The sequence below is a fragment of the Lepidochelys olivacea genome (genome assembly GCF_965140295.1).
Source record: "Lepidochelys olivacea isolate rLepOli2 genome assembly, chromosome: 1".
Lineage (NCBI taxonomy): Eukaryota > Metazoa > Chordata > Testudines > Cheloniidae > Lepidochelys > Lepidochelys olivacea.
The window spans coordinates 286,148,730-286,169,436 of NC_140411.1; the positions used below are offsets into that span (position 1 = coordinate 286,148,730).

General features: G+C 43.0%; 1 protein-coding gene across 1 annotated transcript in view; it reads right to left on the reverse strand.

The window, feature by feature from the left end:
- Window positions 1-20,707, reverse strand: part of TRHDE (thyrotropin releasing hormone degrading enzyme) — a gene marked incomplete at its 5' end in the record, with an annotated part of 329,097 nt that overhangs the window by 84,848 nt on the left and 223,542 nt on the right. Inside the window, one exon of the mRNA XM_084636899.1 lies at window positions 19,741-19,928. Within this exon, the coding sequence (XP_084493025.1) occupies window positions 19,741-19,928 (188 nt within the window). The remainder of the gene's footprint in view (window positions 1-19,740; window positions 19,929-20,707) is intronic.

The window sequence follows — 20,707 nt, forward strand, 5'->3', positions numbered from 1 at the left end:
ACCCGGAGGGTACACAGAGGTCTTCCAAGGGGTACATCAACTCCTCTAGATATTTGCCTAGTTTTACAACAGGCTCCATAAAAAGCACTGGCGAAGTCAGTATAAACTAAAATTTCATACTGACAATGACTTGTCTATATACTATACATTAAAATGTACGTATAAGATTTATATTCCAATTGATTTATTTTATAATTATATGGTAAAAATAGAAAGTAAGCAATTTTTCAGTAATAGTGTGCTGTGAAACTTTTGTATTTTATGTGTGTTTTTGTAAACAAGTAGGTTTCAAGTGAGGTGAAATTTGGGGGTACGGAAGACAAATCAGACTCCTAAAAGGGGTACAGTAGTCTGGAAGGGTTGAGAGTCACTATCCCAGTAGACCACAGGTTTCTCCGGAGGATCTGAACAGTGCAGATGTTAATGAGTAAAAGTCCAGTAAACTACCTTCTCTGATCTCCAGCTTGTGCCATTCTATATGTACTATTACCCCTTAATTGTCCTACATGCTTGGCTGCTTCCTCATTCCAACTTTTCCCCCCTTTACTGTGCTATAAACCTGGGCCAGCTCTTCCACTACTGCCCATGTATGGCAGTCATATGTGGTTTCTTCTCTCATGGTTTCTCATCAACACCTTCTCTGAGGGACACACACTGTGTCTTCCAGCTGTTTGCCTTCACCTGTATAGTAGTAGGACTCTGGTGAATTCCCCTCTTCTTCTATTTTACCTAATTTTTTGAGGGTTGAAAGGGTGAGAGGAGATGGAAGCTTCTCTCTTATTTTCCTCATTTGTTTGGATGAGGAAGTGCCCACCAAGTTTTTGTTGTGATTGGAGCAGCACCAAAATACTCTTTATGCCTTATATGTGTATCTGGTGCAAAAAGGAATACTGCTCTGACTGGCTCTCAACTACCAATTTCAGTGAAAAACTGGAACCTGTCCTTGAAGACCAAGAGACTAGTCTGGAAGGACTTAAAAGAAGCCAGGTGATTTGTCCACCCTCAACCATATGCCTGTAGGGATAGGACAGCTGTTAAGGCAGCATATTCAGATCTGGGGGAAATGGAGCATTATAGCTATCAAGCTATTCAACTCACACATGATGCTGAAAAGCTTACACGGGACAAACACGTAGGCACTCTTGGGTAAAAAGATGGTTATCTTCAGAGTAGATCAGTAAAGTGTGAGGATCCTCAGGGCTATGAGAGGAACTTAAAGGAATCACCTGTGAGGATGAGGTAGAGATAAATTTGAAATTGGACTGGATGTGGGAAACACGTGATGGAACTGTAAAGTGCATAATGTCGCACATTCATGAATATCTTGAAGAGATGTTTGAAAAATGGGAACGCTATTGAGTGTTAATGCAAATAAATGCATTATTGGTACACTAGGACATTATTCTTGGAAGTAGTTAAATTCAAGTTGTAGTTAAATTCACAATTAAAGGGAATGTACTGCTGCTTTGGTTTTGGTGGCACCACTTCAACGCAAAATACAGAAGCACAGTAGTATCTACATTCAATTTTCAGAATAATTCAGACTTGTTTGATGTAGTAATACAATTTAGTAACTGTTGAGATGCATGTAATACTAGAAGCTAGCTAATTATGCTTTGTTTGGATTGTATAGATTTGTCTTGAGCATTATACTATAATTACATATCCTACATTACTGTACTTTATCTCACTCAGAAAAAATCATATTTGTGATGAATACTTTCTTATGCCTTAACTTATACCAAATAACTAACTGAGATCCCTCTATGGAAAAATTCAGAGATTATAAACTATCTCGCAAACATGATGCTTCATATTTCCTATCTGTGATGAACAGTAATGCTATAGTGATGTTGGATTTCCAACAGAATAGTTGGCTGGTTTCTTTAGAAAAGCTAAAAAAGGGACAGTAGTTTTTTTGCTGACATAACAAAAATCTCAGGGTCATTATAAAGAAGAGGCAAGATTCTTGGAGTTTCATATTTTGCACTCCTCTTGAACCACTTCTTTACATTAATTAACCTTTTTCCCTGCAATTTAAACTCATTTTTACAAGATTTATTTTCCCATTGACTTCAATACGAGGATTTCACACATGTATACTATATTTTTCCATTCACATTTCTCCCCTCTCCGTTTATTTTTCCCAGTGTCATTTTTAGGTTGGAAAGATTAATTTTTGTTGGTAAATGTTGGTAAGAGTCAACTTCACCATAAACACACAAACCAGTGAAAAAATATTTCCAACAATACTAATCAAGTTTACAAAGGCAAAGTTTACAAAGAAAAATGCTGCTTGAAAACTTATTAGTCTTTGATTTAAGGATATTTACTTTGTATATTTTTATATGTGATGTTGACAATTTATGTTCTAATGGTTACAAAGCTTTAACTTTTTGCATGTCAATGTCTACTGTCATTAAATAATTACTGTCTGACCCCCTTGCATTGTCTCATTCTCCTTCCATAATTTTATGCAACTGTGAAAATTTGAAATGGATAAAAATTGAAGAAAATGCTTAAAACCCATAATTTTGCATAACTGAACATTTAAATTGATAAAAATCTGAAAAATGCTTAAAAATAAACATAAAAATTATCCATAAAAATTACAAAACAATGAAAATTGAATTCTGCCAAGCCTAATCATTTTGGATTTGTTTTTTGCTCTGGATGCTATTTTATTATGTACTTTAATTTTCACTGGATTTTTTTCTCTCTGTACCTCTCTGACCCCTTAACAGATCGCCACAGCTTTCAAAGTCTTGAAAGTTTGAATGGGTTAAGAATTAGTTAAACAAATTCGCTCATCCCTAATGATAATATACAGTTCAATGAATATGACTGCTCAATATTCAGGGGCCTAGGATTCTAGATTGCATTTACGAGAGCATTGTAATTAATACAATTGCCTCAAGTAAATCAATGATCTGCACCTAATGTACTGCTTTCATTGTTGGTTGACTTCTTTAAAAAGGACATTCCTGAACTTCAAAAGATCTAAAAAGAACAACTAAAGTGACAAGACGTTGGAGGGACTTAGATATAAGAAAGATTTAAAATCTTTGATTACTTAAATTTGAGAGAAGGGAAGTACGAGATGACATGACAGAGGTATACAAAAACTTAAATGGTCTATGAAAACTCAGTCATTTTTTCCTCTAGCCTAACAACAGAAGAATAAGGGGACAATTAAATAGACGGGCAGTAGGTAGAAATCTGTGGTATTCTCTCCCATAGGAAATTACTGAACTTAAGTTTAACGGTATTTTGAAAAGGATTAGAAATTATAAATGAACACATAAAATGCAAGCATACTAGTAGGAAAAGGAGGTAATAGTAGTTAGAGGAATGGATTGGAGGGGAAGAACTGGACTGCTGCCAACTCTGCTGCCAACTCATTGTGTGAACCTGGGAAAATCGCCAGCTTCCAAATTTTCAAGAATGGTGACTGATTTGGGGTTCTCAATGTTGGGGCTCCAATGTGAGATGCCCCCAGGTTGATTGAGGAATTGTGCATCTACAGCTCCACATGACCTCAAATGAAGCTATGGCTGCCTGGCACCTGGGGACGTCAAGCTCATGCTGTCCCAAATTGGGATTGCTGAAATAGTGGCATCCAAAATCAAATGCCACTGCTGAGAATGTCAGTTTTCATCTCTCTGTGTTTCAGATACTGTTCAACGGAGATAATAATATTTATACATCTTTGTCAAGGATTTTAAGATCCTAATTATCTAAGCTTTACATCATCTCCTTGAAGTATACTCCTGATTATCCAAATAGCATGGGGGATGTGGATTTTATTTGGAGTCTGGCCAGGGGTGTCTACTCTATTATCTGAACTTCCATATTATCTGAATACTTCCTTGTCCCTGTGATGGGATGTAGAAGTCCCACACCAGGGAATCAAGTGTTAATGAGCAGCTTTGGACCCAGAAGGCCCCACCCAGCTGCAGCTGCTGGGCATGCTCACAATGGGGGCAGGGTTCAAAAGGATGCTGCCCAGCTCAGTCAGATTGGACAGATCAAGGGAGTAGCCCCACAGGTGGCTGCTTCAGGGAGGCTTGAGGAGCTCCACACCCTCTGGACCTGACCCTACTGCAGGTCCACCGAAGGCCCCCATGGAGACCAGGAACAGAGGTGAAAGAGAAGCCTGCAGATCACTGCAAGTAAGAACCCCCAATAAGTTCAGAGCCAATGCTTGTTGTGGCTTTGGAGGGGGCAGAGGCCACGGGAGGGAGTGGCCCAGGGAGCAGGCTTGGTAGCATCCACTCCCCAGGCCACATATCTGACCGGTCAGCCACAGGGCCGTGGGTTGGAATCTGGTGGAGCAGGGAGGGCCCAGGTTCCCCGACCGCCAGCTGTAGACTCTTGCTTCCGGGCTATATTGCCACAGATTCTTGCAGCTAGGTGATATTGCTGGGCTCAGACACCAACTCCCCTGATAACCGGTGGTGAATAAGGGCATCAACCCAGTCCCGATAGAAGGACAGCAGATCTACCAACAAAACCAGCCCAAAGGAGATCATGGATGCAGAATAGCTCCTTAAATGGATGGTAGAGAGCCAACAGCGGCAGGTAGCTCAGCAACAGCAGCAACAGGGTCAGCTATGGCAACAGATAGCTGCCCTGCAGCAACAGCAAGTGGCCCAACTACAGCAGCTGTGAGCTGGCGGCAAAGCATCAGAAGCAAAAGGCATGCCTAATATTCTAACATTAGCAACACTCTGGAGGCCCAAGAGGGCATCTAATGCGATGGCACAAGACCCTCAGGTGATGTTCCCTGCACTGGGCTGCCCATCAGGCTTGTGAAAATGGGTCCCAGAGACAACCAAGAAGCCTTCTTGGTCACCTTCGAGTGGGCGGCCACCGCAGCATGCTGGCTGCAAGAACACGGGGTACCCTCATTGCCCCATATTCGAAAGGACTCACCCAAGCAGCCTACAGGGGCCTAGATCCCATAGAGGTGTTAGAGTACAGTAAGGTAAAAGCAACCATTCTGGACTACATGGATATCAACCCTGAGACATTCCATGAACAATTCAGGAAGAAAATGTACCCGCTGGGAACCCAGCCTGGTGGCACAACACCTGTGTTGGTGCTGACTGGACCCTGAGAAGTAGACCAGAGTACAAGTAGCAGAAGCTATTGTGCTGGAGCAGTTTGTCCAGGTTCTCCCATATGGCAGGAGAAAATGGGTGAAGCACCATAGACTAGTGACACTGGTGGGGGCCATAACCCTGATGGAGAATTATATGGAAGCTGAGAGTCCAGCTCTCTGACAGCTAGGCCTGGGGCACCCGAACTCCGGACACCAACCCCTAGCAGAGGTCAGGCTAGGAGGGGAGGCCCAGGGTTCACAAACCAGCTGCTCTTCTACAAGTCACCCTTGTTTGGGAGCCAGGACTCCCAAGAAATGGGGTATGCCCACTAGGAACCCCCACAGCCCCAGAGGAGGGACAGCCAACCACAAACCGAGGGGAACTGTTTTGAGTGTGGACATAAAGGACATTTTAGGCAGGGATGATCCTTATGGACCGCAGCTATGGACAGGCATGGAAGGCCTGCTCCAGGGCTCACAGATGGAGCCCGGCCAAGATGCTTATCTCAGTATGAGTCAGTGTATTGGAGGACATAGGCATGGTAGACTTCAGATGCAGCCAATCATACCAGAAAACACAGTAGAGTCTCCCAACATGTCGGGCACTCCCCTCTACCTCCAGGGCATACATAAGGTTGTACAACCTTACCCCACGACGGAAGTGCAGCTGATGGTAGGGAACCACACTGCACCTGCTGGGTGGGGCTATCAGCCACCCTCACCTACCTTATGTTATTAGGATGGACTGGAAATATTTTGGGGAGGTGCTGAAATGATGAACTGGAGTCCCCCTAGTGGAAACGAGCCTAGTCCTGGAAATGAGAGGGTTCATGGGCCATGATGAGGGACAGAAGACAGTAGGGAAGGCCCCTCCTGTCTGCCAGGAACATCAATCTCGCAACCTGCTAGCTCAGAGGCCCACAGAGGTGTAAATCTCAAGTGGTTATCAGGAGATGAGGATTTTGTGCTAGAACAATGGGAGGTCCAGATCCTGAGCAAGGCATGGGAGCAGACAGCTGTCTCCAGTGGGGAGGAAGGTGAATCTCAATGATGAAAACAGTAGGCCCCAGCTTTGAGCTCCAGAATAAATGGCTTTTCAGGGCAACGTGCAACCCCCAAGCACAAGAGATTTACCTCAGCAGCTATCTGTCGCAGAGAGCTGACATTGACAAGGAAGTTCAACACTGCCTCCAATGCACCAGCACAGTTTTTGGACTGAGAAAATGTGTCTTCGAAGACTGTGACATCAAGAATCAAACCTAGCTTCTTGTGCACCAGGCTGTTGTTATCTCTGCTGTTCTGTGTGGTGCCAAAACCTGGGTCACGTATGGTAGATACTCAAAGTTTATGAATGATACCATCAACAGTGCCTCCGCAAGATCATCTGAATCGAGGGGGATGACCAACGCACCAACATCAGTGTTCTGTCCCAAGCTAAAACTCCAGCACTGAAGCTATGCTCATCCATCACCAACTCTGTTGGACTGGCCATTTTCTTCGAATGCCAGACAATTGACTCCCAAAGCAGGTAATGTTCTCACAACTGTGCCATGGTCAACAGACAAGGAGTGGGCTAAAAATGTGCTTCAAAGACACCCTTAAAGCCAATATGAAGAAGTGCAATATTGACATAAAATCATGGGAAACCCAAGCCCTCGATTGACCAAAATGGAGAAGGACCTAGTGGCAATGATCTCAGTATTCTGAGATGCAACTAAGACAAAAGGAAACAGAAAAACGGGAAAGGAGGAAAGAACGCGCCACAGCCCAACTTAACATGATCTGCCCCTTCTGCTGGGAAAAGTCTGCCCCAACAATGTCAAGATCTATGGATCCTGGATCAATCTCATTAGCCACCTGCAGATCCACCAGCGATTACTGGCTATCATTCAATGGAAGACAAGCATCCTCGAAGTGGAAGGGATTAGTGACATATCAAAGGATTTCCATTCTTTTCTGGACCACTGAACCATCCTTTGATTACAGAAAGCAGCACCTCCATTCAGACAACAGTCACTGCAGCAGTGCCAGCCACACCATTCATCTCCTGACTGAGTCCCACTATCTGGCTCCCACATCTATAATGCTCTACACCAGCTTCCAAGACCTATCCCCATTCCCCAAAACAGCTACCCACCCTTCCCAATTCCTCCTCCCTCACTGTCCTGCTCCACCTAATGAACTAGCCACCTGACTCCATACTTACCCTATTTCAAATTATAACATATCTCTGCACACACAAGGACACCACCTTCTCCCGCCATGATTTTTTTTTAAATCAGGAATATGTGGGTTAATTAACTTAGTTGTGCCCAATAATTCCTGAGAATTAGTACATGAAAACATGTGGAAAGCAACATAGCCACAGCAATAATTAAAAAAAGAGTAGAAGCTTTTCATTGTCAGCCCAACTTCTCTAAGTGTATGGGACTGCTGTCACTGTGTAGAAAGCCATAACACAATATACCAATTTTATTCACTTTAGTATTTGGCACACTACAACATTAATAGTTGCAGACCCCTGCACATCAGAGTATGCTGAAAGTTTCTATGGTGGGAAGCAATCCAAGTATAAACTGTGAAATGCATTTGGAAATCACAGGTTAAATTAAAACTGGCATTTCTGACACCATTGCTCACAGCAGCAATCACGCTGAAAAGTGACATCAATGCAGGAGTACACATTAGCAGATTGTAAGGGCATTTTATATTCTGATTCCATAATGTAACATGTAAAAAGGAACTTCTACAAATAAAAGTGAAACAAAATGCTGAGGAGACTTCTGTGCCTTTTAGAGGCAAAGCGATATATTGGGCAAAGTGTGCACAGGGCAAATTAGTGGCAGTGGCCAAAGGCTTTCTGCCTGCATGGGCCTAAGAGGGAACACTATTATAAGCAGCTCTTGTATCTATTAGTTAGATATGTAGCATGCAGTCCCCACAGTGCTGGCTCCTGACAAGCAGCTGGGGTATGGATTGCCTCCATGCTCAGGAAGAGCACAACCACTGGCATTATATTTGTCCCCTAACGAACACGAGTGTACAAGTGGTGGGAAGGGGCTCCCTGCATCTTCCATTTCAGCTGGAGCAGCCAGGATAGAGCCCTAGTTTTAACCTTTTTCTGATACTTGTATATATATGCAATTGTTTTGATTTTTTTATCCCATGTTGTTCATTTCTTGCATACCATACAGAATTCAATAACATCCCACTACTTCAGAGTTAAATTCTGCCACTCTTATTCATGCTGAATGCCCATGGGAGTAATCAATGTGAGCAAGAGTGGCAGAATCGGGCCCGTCGGTGACAAGACAGTTATTTGCAATATCAGTTATAACCTACGCTTAATATATCAGATAATATAAAGGTGAAAGACATAATAAGAAAATAATCTTTTGAGCTCCTCTCAAAAGAGATGGGAAAGTGTGTGAGTTAAACCTCTATTCTAGAAGTGGAGCAGTTGTTGTCTATAACCGGCAAACAATTTAGTAAAGGAAAACTGTATTTGTGTGTATATACACCCAAAGTGTCGTATAAATAACAAATGGGGATACACCTGGCAATGTTTTTATTATCTCACTTCTCATTACTAAAGGGGCAAGCACTGCCCCTTTCTTCCAAGGCTTCAATAAATGAGTTTTGTGCAGGGTGTTAAGAGAAGGTTCAGTGGGAAATAAATCCTGCAATCAACCATACAGCTTGAAGTGGAGTGGCTACTGAGCCACTCTCTAGGGTCCACATAGAGTCCACATAGGGCCTATGTGGCGTTAGACCTGTGAATCTGCACAGCATTGGGTCTGTTGGTTGCCTCCCTAACCAGCCCAGGCCACTAACCTTCCCGCAGCATCCCCACAGAGAGAGACACCCTGGAGCCAAACTCTTCAGCATATATGGAGTGTAGAGTCCCCCTATGTGATATGGATCCTTCCCCACAGCCAGGGGAACCATGGTGGTTTTACTATGTTTGGAGCCTTCTATATTCTTTTGAGGAGGTTAGAAGCATATCCCCTTCCCATAATGTACGATGAAACAATAAATATGAACTATAAAAACTGCCATGCTGCAGAAAACACTGTACATTTCACAGGGACAGCAGGAACTCCCACGAGGACATGAACCGTGCCTGAATAGTTCCTGGCTCTCCATCTCAGTCAGAAAGTAGCAAATATTTTTTTAAATGTAAAGAAGTTATTTCTCTGTTTTTAAAGAGAAGAATTCTGTGTATTTTCAAAAGAAAAAAACCTCTCCATATCTGAGAGCTTCATGTTTGTGCCTCCCCTTCAGTATAGAACCCAAATGGTTTATAGATTTCATCAGAATTGATTAGCTCATTTTCTAGACAGCAGATTATTTTTCATATTTTTTTGTCAAACCTGTGAATCATTTCTGTAGTGATGGATGATGCTAGATGTCTTTTCGGTGCCTTGAAATTATGGTTCTCTCTTTCATGAGGGAAACCCACTGAACCCTGTCATATGGATTATCTCCTCATTTTGTACAGTCCTGTAATGCCAGGACATATTCTGTCCTCAGATATGCAGACATAACCCCAAATCAATGGAAGTTTTGTGTACTTATTCAAGGGCAGAATTTGCCCTGTGCACCATAAAGCAGGAGTTATGGACTTTTCCTGGGACAGCTTCAACTTAGAACATTATCTGTCATATCCTTATGGGTCTGACCCAAACCCCATTGAAATCAATAGACTCCCATTGACTTCAATGGACTTTGACTGGGGCTTTGTATACTATGGCATCCCCAGAGCAGGAGTCTGTAATTTCTCATTTTCTCTCAATATTTCCCACATAAAATATCTTCTGGGGCTAGGTGTCCAGTAAAATCAATGTCCATTTGTGCATAGAAACAGGATTGTGTGAATTCTATAGTGTTTATACACAGTGATATTCCTTAAAATTGCATAAGTCAAGTTGTATGCACACAAAGAAGTCACATGTTGAATATCTGGCCCTTAAAACACAGCTTTTACCCCCTTCTAATTATAGTATACATGTGGAGTCTTGTGTTAGACTAGGAAAAACAAATATATACACTCTACTTCTTATCTACAACAAAAATTTAAAAATGTTCATCTGTATTGGATTTGGCAGCACTCACAGTAAGCCACTTCCAGGGGTATCAGGAGTATTCACTCTGGCATTTAGTCCCTTGGAAATGCTCCTTGTGGGTTTGTATTGTCCTCCATATGTTTTTAGAGAAAAAAAATAAGTGTGGTGTCTTATACTGATCTTAAATAGTTAATTATGACACAAGTGCTTTGGCACAGAGATTAGAACAGACATTTTTACAAAACTGTGGTTCTTAAATATTTCAGCTCTCTCTTTAATTTATCAAAATACATCTGCCAGGCCTATTCTAAAATTAGTCTTTTTAAAGCAAAGGTGAGTCAATGGACCTAGAGCTGGCCCCAACCAGAGATTCATAGATACTAAGGTCAGAAGGGACCATTATGATCATCTAGTCTGACCTCCTGCACAACGCAGGCCACAGAATCTCACCCACCCACTCCTGCAAAAAACCTCTCACCTATGTCTGAGCTATTGAAGTCCTCAAATCGTGGTTTAAAAAGACTTCAAGGAGCAGAGAATCCTCCAGCAAGTGACCTGTGCCCCATGCTATAGAGGAAGGCGAAAAACCTCCAGGGCCTCTTCCAATCTGCCCTGGAGGAAAATTCTTTCCCAACCCCAAATATGGCGATCAGCTAAACCCTGAGCATATGGGCAAGATTCACCAACCAGATACTACAGAAAATTCATTCCTGGGTAACTCAGATCCCACCCTATCTAACATCCCATCACAGGTCATTAGGCCTATTTACCATGAATATTTAAAGATCAATTAATTACCAAAATCAGGTTATCCTATCATACCATCTTCTCCATAAACTTATCGAGTTTAATCTTAAAGCCAGATAAATCTTTTGCCCCCACTGCTTCCCCTGGAAGGCTATTCCAAAACTTCACTCCTCTGATGGTTAGAAACCTTTGTCTAATTTCAAGTCTAAACTTCCCAATGACCAGTTTATATCCATTTGTTCTTGTGTCCGCATTGGTACTGAGCTTAAATAATTTGCCTCTCCCTCTCCGGTATTTATCCCTCTGATATATTTATAGAGAGCAATCGTATCTCCCCTCAACCTTCTTTTAGTTAGGCTAAACAAGCCAAGCTCCTTGAGTCTCCTTTCATAAGACAGGTTTTCCATTCCTCGGATCATCCTAGTAGCCCTTCTCTGTACCTGTTCCAGTTTGAATTCATCCTTCTTAAACATGGGAGACCAGAACTACACACAGTATTCCAGGTGAGGTCTAACCAGTGCCTTGTATAACAGTACTAAAACCTCCTTATCTCTACTGGAAATACCTCTCCTGATGCATCCCAAGACCGCATTAGCTTTTTTCACGGCGATATCACGTTGGCGGCTCATAGTCATCCTATGATCAACCAATACTCCGAGGTCCTTCTCCTCCTCCATTACTTCTAATTGATGTATCCCCAGTTTATAACTAAAATTCTTGTTATTAATCCCTAAATGCATAACTTGCACTTTTCACTATTAAATTTCATCCTATTACTATTACTCCAGTTTACAAGGTCATCCAGATCCTCCTGTATGATATCCCAGTCCTTCTCTAAATTGGCAATACCTCCCAGCTTTGTATCATCTGCAAACTTTATTAGCACACTCCCACTTTTTGTGCCGAGGTCAGTAATAAAAAGATTAAATAAGATTGGTCCCAAAACTGATCCTTGAGGAACTCCACTGATAACCTCCCTCCAGCCTGACAGTTCACCTTTCAGTAGGACCCGTTGTAGTCTCCCCTTTAACCAATTCCTTATCCACCTTTCAATTTTCATATTGATCGCCATCTTTTCCAATTTAACTAATAATTCCCCATGTGGTACGGTATCAAACGCCTTACTGAAATCTAGGTAAATTAGATCCACTGCGTTTCCTTTGTCTAAAAAATCTGTTACTTTCTCAAAGAAGGAGATCAGGTTGGTTTGGCACGATCTACCTTTTGTAAAACCATGTTGTATTTTGTCCCATTTACCATTGATTTCAATGTCCTGAACTACTTTCTTCTTCAAAATTTTTTCCAAGACCTTACATACTACAGATGTTAAACTAACAGGCCTGTAGTTACCCGGATCACATTTCTTTCCTTTCTTAAATATAGGAACTATGTTAGCAATTCTCCAATCATACAGTACAACCCCTGAGTTTACAGATTCATTAAAAATTCTTGCTAATGGGCTAGCAATTTCAGGTGCCAATTCCTTTAATATTCTTGTATGAAGATTATCTGGGCCTCCTGATTTAGTCCCATTAAGCTGTTCCAGTTTCACTTCTACCTCAGATACGGTAATATCTACCTCCATACCCTCATTCCCATTTGTCATGCTACCATTACCCCTAAGATCCTCTTTAGCCTTATTAAAGACTGAGGCAAAGTATTTGTTTAGATATTGGGCCATGCCTCGATTATCCTTGACCTCCACTCCATCCTCAGTGTTTAGCGGTCCCACTTCTTCTTTCTTTGTTTTCTTCTTATTTATATGGCTATAGAACCTTTTACTATTGGTTTTAATTCCCTTTGCAAGGTCCAACTCTGCTTGACTTTTACCTTTCTCACTTTATCCCTACATGTTCTGACCTCAATAAGGTAGCTTTCCTTGCTGATCCCTCCCATCTTCCACTCTCTGTATGCTTTCTGCTTTTTCTTAATCACCTCTCTGAGATGCTTGCTCATCCAGCTTGGTCTACAACTCCTGCCTATGAATTTCTTCCCCTTTCTTGGGATGCAAGCTTCCGATAGCTTCTGCAGCTTTGATTTAAAGTAATCCTCGGCCTCCTCTACTTTTAGATCCATAAATTCTTCAGTCCAATCCACTTCCCTAACTAATTTCCTTAATTTTTGAAAGTCAGCCCTTTTGAAATCAAAACCCCTAGTTGCAGATTTATTTTTGTTAATCCTTCCGTTCAGTTTGAACTGAATTAGCTCATGATCACTTGAATCAAGATTGTCCCTTACAACCATTTCTTCTACGAGGTCCTCACTACTCACCAAAACCAAATCTAAAATGGCATCCCCTCTAGTCGGTTCAGCAACAACTTGATGAAGGAATCCATCAGCTATCGCATCTAGGAAAATCTGAGCCCTATTATTATTACTAGCACTCGTCCTCCAGTCTATATCTGGGAAGTTAAAGTCTCCCATGATCACGCAGCTTCCATTAGTATTTACTTCATTAAAAACATTAAAAAGGGCTCTATCCATATCCAAATTAGATTCAGGTGGTCTATAGCACACCCCAAGCACTATCACAGGGGAGGCTCTAATAGTTTTCTTCCCCAATGTAATTTTTGCCCAGATGGACTCTGTCTTATCCATTCCGTCACTTCTTATTTCTTTACATTCTACCTCATCATCGATATGCAATGCTACTCCACCACCTTTACCTTTATTTCGGTCTTTCCTAAACAGCACATACCCTTCAATACCTGTAGTCCAGTCATGGCTACTATTCCACCATGTTTCTGTTATCCCTATAATATCTGGTTTCACTTCCTGCACCAGTAGCTCTAGTTCCTCCAATTTGTTACGTAGGCTCCTCGCATTGGTGTACAAACACCTTAATTTTTGCTGTTTGGCCTCGCTCACATTCTGTACCCTATTAGGCACGGTTATTCTACAGCCAGTATAACCTATTAGACTGGTATCCACACTGCCCTTCCTCCTTATATACATTCTACCTACCCATGGCTGTATCCTTTCTTACTTCGTTTTCTTCCCTCTCAATGCTAAAATCCGGCGTGGAGATTACCTGGATATCTCCCAACCATCTCCCCCAAATTCCTAGTTTAAAGCTCTCTTAATCAGTTGTGCCAGCCTCCATCCTAGAAGTCTATTTCCTTCCCTACTCAGATGAAGTCCATCCCGAGAGAACTGTCTGCTGTCCATGAATGCCTCCCAGTGGCCATACATCCCAAAGCCCTCCTTATAGCACCATTGCCTAAGCCATCTGTTGATAGTCATAATCTTGTCACACCTTTGTTGCCCTTCTCTAGGAACAGGCAGAATCCCACTAAAGATTACCTGAGCCTCGATTTCCTTAAGCGTCTTCCCCAGCCTAGCATAGTCTCCCTTAATACTTTCCAGTGAGAATCTAGCTGTATCATTTGTTCCCACATGAAGGATAATTACGGGATTCTTTCCCGCTCCCTTTAGGATCCTTTTCAACCTCAGGTCTACATCCTGTATCTTAGCACCCGGAAGACAGCACACCCTTCTATTCTCTGGATCAGCTCTGGTTACAGGCCTGTCTATTCTTCTCAATAAGGCGTCCCTGATCACGTATACCTGCCTTTTCCTGGTGATGGTGCGATTCTCCAGTGTATCCCCTGTTCTGTCTGGCTGCAAGTTCTTTCCATTCCTATTCTCCCTTGTAATCCTCTTCAACCCATCTTGTATCCTCCTGAGGCTCATATTTGGTGTAGTCTCCATTGACTCTTCCCCTTTTCCTATAGGACTAGCCGCTCTGCTCTTCTTCCTTGCCCTTCCACCTTCAGTGACTACCTGCTGAGCCCCTTCTTCATTTTCCAACTCTGCAAACCTGTTCTTGAGCTCTATTTCTCCTTCACTAGCCCGTCTTTTCCTCTGCCTGGTTCTTTTAGTCACATGCTTCCACTGACCACTTTCCTCACCCAGTCTCCCCTCAGAATTCCTTAGTCCTGCTTCCATCTGCAAGTCTGAGCTTTTCCCTTCACCTCCTCATGTCTTTGCTCCATCATCTGCTCAAACCCCCTTCTAAAGTCAACCAGAGTCTGCACCTGCCTCTCCAATCCTCGGATCTTTTCTTCCATCAGCTCTATCAGATGGCACTTCATGCTGATGAAACTCTTTTCAGGTACCCCCTCCAGGATCATGTACATACCGCAGCTTCCACATCCAGTCATCTTCATTGTGTCTTCCACTACATGAGTCACTCCCACTGCTGCCTCTGTATCTGTCATAGCCTTCCCACCTAAATCCTGTTAATCTGGGAAACACAAACCACACCAAAACACCACCACCCACAGCAAAAACAAACCCCAAACAAGCACCAAAGCTTTGGGGAAGTGTGGCTAGCCTTTATCTTCATAAGCAACTGCTGAAAATTCTTGGGGGAGGGAGAGTGAGCTGAGTCCAGCCCGCACTCACCCTGCAGAGGGGCTCCTGTCCAATGTGGCTGGGGCTGGCTCCCTGCTGTGGCCTGTTGACTCTTAATGCTCACAAATTCGAACCTGCCACAGCATCACCTGACGTGTGCATCCATGCACAGATGGGCCTTCCCTTGCAATGTCTCACCCACTCTACCTCCAGTGCCACCAAATGTGGGGCCTCACTCAGGATCCACCCTTTCTTCTGGGACTCTCCTTTCCTACCCCAATCACCTCAGCAACCCTCCTTCCACCAGGACCTCCCCTTAAATCACTTCAGGATCTCCCTCCTTCCTGCCACAATCACTTCAGGACATCCCCCCCTACCCTGAGGCTCCTCTCCCCCACCACCTCAGGATTCCCTCCCTTTCCAGTGCTCTCTGCCAGGACTGAGGAATCTAGCTCCATCTGCTGGGAATCCAGCCTAGAGGCTGGGCCCTCCCCCTACATTGTCCCGTTCCCTTCTTTGCCCCGGTGCCACCCGCCAGAAGTGGAGTTGGGGGGCTGAGTCCCCTCTAGCCCTAGCCACCGCCACCTGTGCTTACCTCTACACTATGCTGAATCAAAGCCCCAGACCTGGATTCCCAAAGACTAATACTCTAAGGCCATGTCTAAACTACAGCCGCCGTAGTGGCACAGCTACAGCACTGCCGCTATGCTGTTGGAGTGCAGATGCTTCCTACATCTATGGAAATGGTTTCCATCGGTGTAGTTAATCCACCTCTCCAAGAGGTCACCATGTGACCCAGTGGGGCCAAAAAACCCTGGCAAAAATCTGGGGGCAAGTGACCCCGCATATCGCTTCTAGCTTCTGCCCAGTGGGGTGGGGGGTCTTGGGGCTTCAGCCCCACGGGGAGCATCTGCTGGGGCTTGGGGTTTCAGATCAGCAGGGCATGCTTGCTGGGGGTCAGGGCTTCAGCATCCTGGCTCTCAAACTTTTGAAGATTGTCATATATGGCTCAGACGATCACCCCGGTACAGAAGGACATGTGTAAAAGACACACAAATGTTGTTTCCATCAGGCCATGACTGTCAGTGTGTAGCATTACAATGAATTAAATGATCAGTGATATAAAACTCTAGACACTAATGTATAACCAACCTATGTGACTAATATTGTTCGGAAGAAGATGAGTCTGAAAGACTAACAGAACATGTATGTGTCCCTTTCACTTAATTGTTACGGGCCCGTTTTCTTTGTGACTTAGACTTCATGTCAGTAGGATTTGCACATAATTTTAACTGAAAAGTGACAGGACGTGGCTCTGCCATCAAACTGATTGACCTAGGTATTTTCCACCAATGACATTTTTCACTTTGCAACGGGTTTCTTCCCCATTTGTGGATAAGGGATGAGAAGGTGGAGCAGAGGAAAGGGAAAAAATAGACGGGGGCAAAGAAGAAGAAATAAAAAAAGAGGATCCAAACATTAAGTACCTACTTACCATAAAGCCTATTTTCTCAGGGGAGGGGCGAGGAAGTGTAAAGAGGGTTAGTGCACTAGCCTTTCACCTTCGGCAATTTGAGTTCAAATCTGAATTTAGGTCACAAATGAAAGTAAGTGTAATGGTCTAATTTTAACCCGCAGCTATCCACATCCACACAAAATCACTGCATGGCTGGTAGCCTTTGCTCATAGACTGGAGTAGCAGAGTTATTGCAAATTAAGACTGAGATGCATTGACAAACATGTATGCGGAAGTTTTCAATGCTTTCAGTACTATACTTGTTTTAAGTTATCTAAACACTATTAGACACTGTTTTCCTGCATAATAAAATTCACTCACATTATCTGCGGGTGTATACACACACACAAACACATATACATGTATAAATACATACATACATTATAATATATATAGTGTTCCATGACACAAAAAAACACTACACAAATAAATATGATATATAGATAAAGGCCATGTCTACACTACTGGCTAACTCGACACTGCAGCAATCGATGCAGTGCTGTCGATTTAGCAGGTCTGGTGAAGACACACTAAATTCATGGGAGAGTGCTTTCTCATCAACATCTGCACTCCACCTCCCCGAGAGCTGGAAGCTATGTCGACGAGAGAGTGTGGTGTAGACACCACTGTAAGTTAACCTAATTTACATCACTGAAATAGCATAACTTAGATTGACTTACAGAGTTAATGTCGACCAGCCCAAACTGTTCTTGGAAGAGTAACACTGAACTGTGAGGCATAGACACTTTCCATCCACACGATATACTTTTTCACCTTTCGTGTTCTTGAACAAATATAGGGTTTGTGTCAACAAAGTATTAAGCATATGCTTAAATTTAGCTCCCACTAGGGAGCTAACAATATAGCCAGTGAAACAGCAATTAACTATGTACCATACTTAGGTATGAGTTCCACAACATCCATGGCACATGAAACAATGGAGATTAAATTTACGGTATAGTGGTTATTAAAAAATAACAAACTCCCTTACAGGAATATTGTTCCATAAAACCCAAACATGTCACGTGAACATCTGCACTTAGTTTTACCTTTTGATGACTTCTACTGTCCTCTCTGTGACAAGTCAAGATTCAGAGAGTGACCTTTGCACATTCAACCAGAGGAGGTGAAGACAGCAGCTTCTAGACTAAATGGCAGTCCTCTAGACATCGACCCTAGCAGATAGTTTTGAGTTTGCTTTCAACCTGATCAGACAGATCCTGGCCCCAGCAAAGCAACCTTAAAGATGCCTTAATTGGGAAATGTCAGGGAATTTTGGGCTGGTATAAAACCAGCATAGTCAGTTTAACTTTAGTCCCCTTAGGAACTAACAGTGCAAGGAGTGTCATGGAGCTAGCTTGGGACAGGGAGGAGACATTGTGGGAAGTGACTATGATGCATGCCACCGGGAGGTGGGGCCAGAGAGCTAAGTGCTCTATCAATCCCAGCTGAAAGACCTATCCCTAAGGGACTGTTCTAGCTATTGTAAGTTACAGCAGCTATGTGGCTGCTCTAACTTGCCCTGAGGTTTAGTTTGGCTCCTGACAGCATCCAAGATCAGGGGAGGCATAAAAGTCACTTTGGGCTTGTCTAGACAACCCACTAATGCGGGGTGGCCAACCTGAGACTGAGAAGGAGCCAGAATTTACCAATGTATATTGCCAAAGAGCCACAGTAATACATCAGCAGGCCCCCCATCAGCTCCCTCCCTGCCCCCGCTCCCAGCGCCTCTCAGCCACTGGCAGCCCCGCCGATCAGCGCCTTCCCCTCCCTCCCTGCATCTCTCAATCAGCTGTGCCGTGGTGTGCAGGAGGCTCGGAGGGGGAGGTGAAGGAGCGAGGGCATGGCGGGCTCAGGGGACGGGGCGGGAAGGGGTGGAGTGGGGGCAGGGCCTGTGGCAGAGCCAGGGGTTGAGCAGCGAGCACCCCCCAGCACAGCGGAAAGTTGGTGCCTGTAGCTCCAGCCCCAGAGTCGATGCCTATACAAGGAGCCGCATATTAACTTCTGAAAAGCCGGATGTGACTCTGGAGCCACAGGTTGGCCACCCCTGCACTAGTGCATGGAAAGTCGGAGTGTAAATCCACAGTACATTAGTATGCCGTGCACTTCCATGTGGACCCTGCTGCTGCACAGTGAATGTTCATTGGTGCACACTGACCTACTCTCATTTCATAGAGCGGTAAATCAAAGCACACTAGGGAACTTGTGAACAGCAGCAGGGTCCATACAGATAATTAGGATGCAACAGGCTAGTGCACTATAGATTTACTCCCCAGCTTGCCGTGCACTAGCTGTTCATCTATACAAGCCCTTACAGTCAACTATGCCTTCCCTTTACCTAGTATGCTGACAGTGCGCTCTGTATTCTTTTAAAAATAGCCCGTATCTGTGTTTTAAGCACTTCCAAAGGCTTCTCCTTTTTCAGGGGGTAACATATAAGATGTTCATCTTTAGTTGTCTAGTCTTTCCTTGACACATGACCAGACTATTGGGAGCATCTGTACAAGCTGATTTAAGTTGTTGTAAGACTGATGATTAACATTTTCTGTCAAAATAAGAGAATACTCCTGCTGATATTTGAAAGCCACTTTGAAGTACGCAACATCAGAAGGATCTAGCCACATGCTGGTGCATTTCGCTGAGTGCCAAAAAACCAAAAGAAGAGGCCAAGGAATAAATGCATACCCTAGATTGAAAAAAAACAGAGAGAGCACTAAAAATGCAAATGTGCACATAAAAAGCTTTCTTTTGTTGTTTATTATGCTAATATAATTCTAATCCTTTTTACGAGAATAATCTTTAATAAAATTAGAAAGTTAGGGCCATAGCATGCCATTGATTCTAGACAAAGATATGTTATTCTGGCATGGTCTTTTGCTTTAAAATACTGGCATGAAGCAGCTAAACAACTACAACTTTTAGTAGGAATATTTATTGAGAAATACACGTACCTGTTGTTTCCTAGGTCAGGATCCGTGGTTTTAGCATCAATGTCATAAATAAAGTGTTCTTGGGAGATTAATACAATATTGTCTGCAGTTTCATTCCTCATGACGGTGATAATGGGGTAACCCATCTGTAGTGTCCATTGATCCATTACCTCTTGGATATTTACAAATTTTCCAACCTTTTTTAGAGCCTTACAAAAAAAAAATGTTTTGGTTAAGTATATTGTTGCAATACTAGTATCTAACACATAATACCATTTACTTTTTAAACCAGAGGACCATTAATTTGTCTAGCTGTTTAAATAGCAATTAAGCATCTATACGCACAGGCGCTTTCCACGCCTAAATACAGGATATAAATGGTTAAAAAAATCAATCAAGGAGGAGCCTTCTTTCTAGATACATTTAATATTGCATATCAAAATAAAACAGCTTTAAGAACTGAAAGCAATAAATACTCACGTGGCAAGCTAGAAAATGCAAACACAGTGACAGGGTGGGAGATTCAAAAGCACCTAAGTGACTTAGGAGCACAAGTTCCAATGACTTTCATTTGTACCCCTAAGTCATTGAAGCATTTCTGAAAATCCCACCCATACCTAAAAGGAGTGGAGCTTGAGACCTGCCTCCCCACATTTCCAGCATTCACAAAGACTGTGGATGGCCGTTTGCAAATGATTTCCATGATCAGAAAAGGCTAAAAAAGGAGCTGGAAACACTGATGAATATTTTCTCTTGGGATTATTGATTTTGGGTGCCCATCTTGAGATACTTTAAAAAGGTCTGATTTCAGAAAGTGCTGAACGTCTGTCCTCTGAAAATCACACCCCTTTAAGGTGTCTCACGCTAGGCATCCAAAATCACTACTCACTGGAAAATCTGGATTCTTATGTCCAACGCTAAGTTGTGCACATGCAGACCTTCCCGAAACCTGCAAACTGTATAAATCTTGCAGCAAATACAGGAATAC